This window comes from Dipteris shenzhenensis, chromosome 22, assembly GCF_047967505.1.
Source record: "Dipteris shenzhenensis isolate YYH24624 ecotype China chromosome 22, Dip_SZ_1.0, whole genome shotgun sequence".
Lineage (NCBI taxonomy): Eukaryota > Viridiplantae > Streptophyta > Polypodiopsida > Gleicheniales > Dipteridaceae > Dipteris > Dipteris shenzhenensis.
In genome coordinates, this window is record NC_141617.1 from 8,868,834 (window position 1) to 8,875,686 (window position 6,853).

At 46.6% G+C, this 6,853-nt stretch overlaps 1 protein-coding gene across 4 annotated transcripts in view; it reads left to right on the forward strand.

Moving 5' to 3' along the window:
- Window positions 1-234: 234 nt before the first annotated feature.
- Window positions 235-6,853, forward strand: part of TIM10 (Tim10/DDP family zinc finger protein) — a 16,091-nt gene continuing 9,472 nt past the window's right edge. The window contains exons 1-2 of one of the 4 annotated variants that reach the window (XM_087393641.1): window positions 235-413; window positions 522-565. In XM_087393641.1, coding sequence (XP_087249767.1) covers window positions 398-413; window positions 522-565 — 60 coding nt within the window. In that variant the 5' untranslated portion in view covers window positions 235-397. The remainder of the gene's footprint in view (window positions 414-521; window positions 566-6,853) is intronic. The other 3 variants (XM_087393642.1, XM_087393640.1, XM_087393638.1) reach the window with 3 other exon arrangements.

Genomic DNA, 6,853 nt, shown 5'->3' on the forward strand with positions numbered 1-6,853 from the left:
CCTTTCCACCCCTTATGAGTGCTTGGACAGGAGACCTTGGCTGCCCATGGTGGTGTTTAAAAAAAAAAAAAACACCCACCCCACGCTCACCCACCCGTGGTCCTATCGAGGGGCACGCGCTTTGGACCACCAGTGGGCACCCGGTCCACAGCTGTACACACACACACACACACCCAATGTTGTAGGTGGATGGGCGTTTGGTATGTGAACAGCCTAAAGTGGAAATCTGGCGTTGGGTCTGTGAACTGCCTAAAGTGGAAATCTAGAGGGAGGCTCTTGGAGCAAAAGGCAGCAAACCAAGAGGACCAAATTCCATACCACTAGGGTTTACTTGTTAGGGCCCTTGTGACAATTTAACTCGAAACGAAGCCGCTTCACCCAAAAAAGTGTGGCAAAAATGTCGAGTACGAAGAGTAAATTCCTGACTAGTTTTTGTGCATTAGCAAAGCTTCTCAAATTTGTTCTTGCTTTGTATGTTGGATTGCCTCTTGGTCTGCCTGAGCGGCTACGGGTGACTGCAGGTGGATCGAAGGCACCAGAAGCGGGCAAAAAGGAATATGAAGAGGTAATCGTGGAGAGAGAGAGAGAGAGAGAGAGAGAGAGAGACCTGTTGCACCTGCCTTATCCATCACTTTCCTTGACACATACCTGTTTCGTTCTGTTGAGGGACTATTCATGACCCACATTGGCCCCTCTCTGTGCGTATTGAAACAGATCCGACAGAGTGCAAGTGCTGAAGCTAGTGGCTTCTTTATCATATAGAACTAGGCTTCTTCGGATAGAAGAAAAGTACTCACAGAGGGTTTCTAACGCTTGACATCCTTTAAACATTTCGAGAGGAAGGCGGATATTGATTGGACGTTTGTCTACTAAGTGACAACGATCCAGACAATCAAAATGTAAGCAAAGTCAAATAATGTAAAGGCTTGTTGATCCCTCATCTCTTAGTCACCTCGATCAAGAGAAAGGTATACTTGTGTATTGACACATGAATATATGGATATTCAGATTCGCCGTTTGTCTAGACTTCCGTAGTCAAATAATGCCTTGAGTCTTGTTACTCCCTATCTTGTCGTACACAAAGGAATCCAGAATTCAATAGTCACCTCCATCAAGAGAAATATATGCCTGTGTATTTACACATCTTCATGCTTGAGTTGGCCATAACGGTGTACGAAATGCATGTCAAAACATAAATTTTGACCTATTGAAAAGGTGAAGACTCAAGACGTGGTTTCTGTGCAGATGGGCATTCTCTTCCAGTGCATCTATGAGAATACACATACGTTCACAACACATTCTATAAGAATATACCCTTACGTCCTTTTTATGCTAAATTTGAGGATATTTTTGCTTACGAGCATTTAATGAATGGAGGAGACTAAAGAAAGCAAGTTCTCTATCAAGGTCTCATAATCTAGCGTGTCTAGTTACGTATTTCTTTGGCTTTCTTTTGCTGAGTGTATCAACAAAAAAATGCAACAATACCTTATTCTCCTTCTTGTCCTCTCCTCAAGTTTTCTTTTGTTTAAAAAATGGGGTCAACCAATTGCTTATTTGAATGATATGAAATGGACACTAAATCATCTCACTAATGCATACGGGGAGATTGCCGTAATCTATATCAACCACAGCTAGAACCGGACAGGCACCAGTGAACGGCGTCAGGCTAGGTGGGCAGAATCTCGCTCCAAGCCACTGTGCTACCTGCCTAACAAGAAAGGAGGGAGAGAACTAGACTCGCGGAGGCATTATCTAGCAACATCAAATATAGGATTTGCTCATGTGGGTTTGTGGTCGCTATTTATAGTGTGCCATGTGGCTCAACGAGAGGGCAGAAAGGGGGTTTGGTTCCACTATGCTGCGTGCCTAAAAATTAGAATTGACTTGGGATGAAGTCCTTATTGCTGCTTGGATTTGTTATGTAAAAGGTCTCAAGTGACATGCCACCTCATAGATGGCCAAGTCAGGCTGCCACATCAGCATGATGTGTCAGCATGATTCACCCTAAGACTAGAATCGAAAAATTGCGATAACTTCGTTAATATAACTCCGATTTCACTTCTGATTTCACTTGGAATCCTGACAACTAGCTCTACAACTAGACATAGTCCAAAGTCACCTTGGTTGGCTTTCTCGGACAACGGATAAGCCATTAGTTGTCGTCTTATTTTATATCTCCTTTACTCTTGCATATTCATAGGCCCACACCCAAGGCTTCTATAAATATTCTCTTCTCGTAGTGGTTGGGTCGGTATTCAATTTGTGCATTTGATTGGTGCCGATTTCGGGTACTCAAGTGGTGTGGTTTCTGATGTCCCTCTTGAAAGAGGGCATCTCTTTTGTGGGTCACTAATGCTTATAGCCCCAAGCAAGGGGGCCCACCTTCAAATGCTAGACCCTAAGCCATCTAGTACCTCACTGAGCAGTAGGAAAACATTTGCATTCTATTTGAAACACATTATAGATAAATTTTCTTGCATTAAATAAATAACTTAAACAACAAAAGAAACATGTGCAGAAAGAAAATATACCAAACAAGTGGATACAAGTTCTGTAGAAAGGTGACACGGAGACCATGTCCCTCGTCACCACAGCCAGCGAGAGATGACCTGATAGACATTGATACGAGACATTTTTGCAGCCCACAGGAGAGTCACCATGGCACTTGGTTATGTATTTTGAGTACTAGGTTTGAGTACTGGGAGTTGTTGAGTTCTCGTAGCATAGCATTACCCTTGGATTGTACTTTTGTCTCAAAGGCCCGCGAGGCCTTCCGAAGACATTAATACATCTTCCTTTCTTTCTTTCTATTCTCTGTCTTCTTACCCTAGTGTAGATTGTTGTTGTTTTTCTTGTCCAACGCTCTCCGCCAGATAGGACAGGAGTTCAGGGCTGATGTTGGCAGCCCATGCTGCAACTAGTTATTTTCAGCTTACTTGTGTGGCCTTCAAGTAACGAAAGACTGGTGTTATATGTGGATCTTTTTTTTAACTTGCTTTTTTTCTAGTCCCATAGATCCCCCTAGAAGTTTACTATAAGCGTTGTATTTCATTATACATACATACATACATACATGTATGTATATGTATGTATGTACGTATGTATATATATGTATATGTATATGTATATATATGTATATGTATATATATGTATACATATACATATATATATATATACATATACATACATACATACATACATACATACATATATGTATATGTATATATATGTATATGTATATGTATATATACATATACATATACATATATATACATATACATACATACTATATACATATACATATACATATATATACATATATATACATATACATACATACATATATACATATACATATACATACATATACATATACATATATATACATATACATATATATACATACATACATACATATATACATATACATATACATGTGTATATATAAGCAGTGAGTGAATATAACAGGAAAGTATGAGACACCAGTAGGCCTGAAAGGTTGCTGTAATTCAGCCCTCAATGAAGCAGTAAAATGTAGATACATTCCTCATAAATGGAGGAGAAAATACTGCTCTATAACAGTAATACAAAACCTGTAGTACAGCCTGCTAGAAGAGCCTGAGAGAGACTGTAGAAGGCAGAGTAATGCTGTTCTGAATCTCAGCAATGCGGGCACTCAAAGGCAGCAGCGGAAGCTGGAAGGAGAGGTGCAAACACGAGCTGAGAAGCAGGAACACCAGGGCTGAACTGAAGGACAGCAACAGGCAGAGGTGAAAGATCTACAAGGGGAGCGAGGGCAGGCAGCAGGGCAGCAGAGGAGCACTGGAGGAGGCAGAGAGCTGCAGGAGGCCTGAGGAGCTGCACCAGAAGATAATCGAAATGAGGAGGGGGAGGGCCCTTATGTAGGGGAGGCCAGGGTAGGTGGTCGGCCCAGTTAGCCTAGGCCGACCAGCTGGTCGGCCAGGGTTGGTCGGCCAGGAGCTGGTCGGCCAGAGTTGGTCGGCCAGGAGCTGGTCGGCCAGGGTTGGTCGGCCTGGTCAGTCCCCCTCTGTCCCCCGCTTAGGCCCTGTCTCGTGGGTGCCGGAATTGTGCTGGAGCGAGTCCTGTGGAGGTCGAAAAAGAGCTTGAATACGGACTAACTGAGACCTCTCTCACTGGGTGGGCACACCCACATCAAAGGCCCTCACTCTGTACAGAACACCTGGAGATGTCAACCCAACACCCCCTCTCAGCTCCAGGGTGTGGCACAAGACCCAGAGAGCTGGCATGACGCTGGAGGAGGGGAGAGGAAACGGGTTTGGTGAAAATGTCGGCGACGTTGTCGGTAGTGGTGCTGAAGAGGAGCAAAATGGTACCGTCAAGAACCTTCTCCCAGTGTAGTGGTACTGAATTTCGATGTGCTTTGTCCGAGCATGGAAGACCGGATTGCGAGCAAGGGCGAGACAGCTTTGATTGTCACAAAAAAGTGTGGTAGGAGCGTGTTGCTGAAAACCACAATCGAGAAGAAGGCGCCGAAGCCACACAGCCTCACAAGTGGCACTACACATGGCACAATATTCAGCCTCGGTGGAGGATAGGGCGACCGTGGGTTGTCGTTTACTGGACCAAGAGATAGCCGCAGAGCCAAAGGAGAAAACATAGCCCGTGGTAGAGCGGCGAGAATCGGGGTCGCCAGCCCAATCAAAGTCACTCCAACCTCGAAGAGTGAGCGGGGAAGGAGAGGAGCCACCGGCAGTATATAGGAGCCCGAAAGTAGAGGTTCCCTGAAGATAGCGGAGGAGACGACGAGCAGCCTGCCAATGAGAAAGCGAAGGGGTTTGCATAAAGGTACTGAGGGTGCCGACAGAGAAGCCGAGATCCAGTCGAGTGTTAAGGAGCCAGATAAGAGAACCAACAAGCTGGCGGTAGAGGGAGGCATCAGTATAAGCAGTGGACCCAGAAGCAGAGAGTTTAGAGTTGGGATCCATGGGAGAAGTGATGGGCCGACAATCAGCCATGTGGAAAGTTTTGAGGAGCTCGTGAACATAGCGCTGCTGAGAGACAAAATACCCCCTCTTGGTCTGCCAAATCTCGAGACCCAAGAAAAAATGGAGGAGGCCCATATCCGTCATCTCAAATTCAGTTTGAAGAGCAACTTTAATGGCAAGAATATGAGTGGTATGACTCCCAGTAAGAATCAGATCATCCACATAAAGAATGATGAAGGTATGAAGCTGTCCTTCATGAAAGAGATAAAGATTGGGATCAGCCAGAGAGCGATGAAGCCCGAGGCGGCAGAAGAAAGTATCAATACGCTGATTCCAGGCCCTAGGAGCTTGCTTGAGACCGTAGAGAGCCTTGCGAAGGCGACAGACCATGGTAGGAGAACGAGAATCAGTGAAGCCGGGTGGCTGATCCACATATACCTCTTCTTGAAGATCGCCATTCAAAAACGCAGATTTGACGTCCATTTGAAAAATGGGCCACTGATGGTGGGCCGCAAGAGCAAGGATCGTTCGGATGGTGCTCATCCGGGCGGTAGGTGCAAAGGTCTCCCCATAGTCGATGCCGGGTCGTTGAGCATAGCCTTTAGCCACCAGCCGAGCTTTATACTTGTCGACAGAGCCATCAGAGGCGTACTTTGTTTTGAATATCCACCGGACACCGATCACGGAACGGTGAGAGGGACGAGGAATAAGGTCCCAGGTGTGGTTCCGAAGAAGAGCATGAATTTCCGCTTCCATAGCCTATTTCCAATGAGGCTGGGCCAGAGCCTGAGGAACGGTAGTTGGCTCGCGAGTGGCGATGATGCGAGACATAAGGGCGTAATTGACATGGAGGGGATTGGAAGAGGACGGTGGGGGGTGGCGATGAGAGCGACGAGGACCATCATCAGGGTGCGGTTCGAAGTAGGGATCCTCAAGACCGGAGGAGCGGAGAGTATCAATGAGCCATCGCGGAACACGTACCGAGCGGGGTTCCAAGGGAGGAGCAGACGAGGTTGGAGCCGGAGAAGGAGGCAGAGGAGGGGGAATAGGAGGAGATGTAACGGGGGACGAGGCAGGTGGAGGGGTAGAGGGCTTCGGGGCATCAGACGGATCTCCAAGAACAGGAGGAGAGTCGGAGGATGGCGGAAGGACCTGCTCGTCGAAAATGACATCCCTGCTCACGGAGATGATGCGGCGGCAGGGATCATATAGGCGATATCCAATGGAGACGGAGTTGTAGCCCACAAACAACAGCTTGTGGGACTTAGGATCAAGCTTTCCACGATCAGATTTAGGAATATGAACATAAGCATCACAGCCAAACACTCGAAAATGAGAAACATCGGGCTTAGAACCATAGTAAGCCTGATAAGGGGTCATGCCTGGAACCGTTGATGTCGGAGAGCGGTTAAGAGTATGGATCGCTGTCATCATGGCCTCAGCCCAGAGGGACTGAGGGAGTTGACTGTGAGTCAGCATTGTCCGAGCCATTTCAACACCGGTATGATGTTTACGTTCAACCACGCCATTATCAGAAGGGGTACCTGTGTTGGCAAATTCCCGTTTGACAGCATGACTACTCAAGAACCGATCAAACTTGAGAGAGGTGAACTCGCCACCCTTATCAGCACGAAGAATTTTGAGCGAGTGGTTGGATTCTTTCTCGACCAGGGCCAGCCAGGTCTGGAATCGACTGAAAGCCAGATCCTTGTGGGAAAGAAAATAGATCCAAGAATAGCGACTGAAGTCATCAACAAGGAGCATGTAGTACGAGGCTCCCCCCAGTGACATAACCTGCATAGGGCCACATAAGTCGAGGTGAACAACGTCAAGCGGAACGGTGGCACGGCGAGAGGCATGACGGGCGAACGGCTCGCGATGTT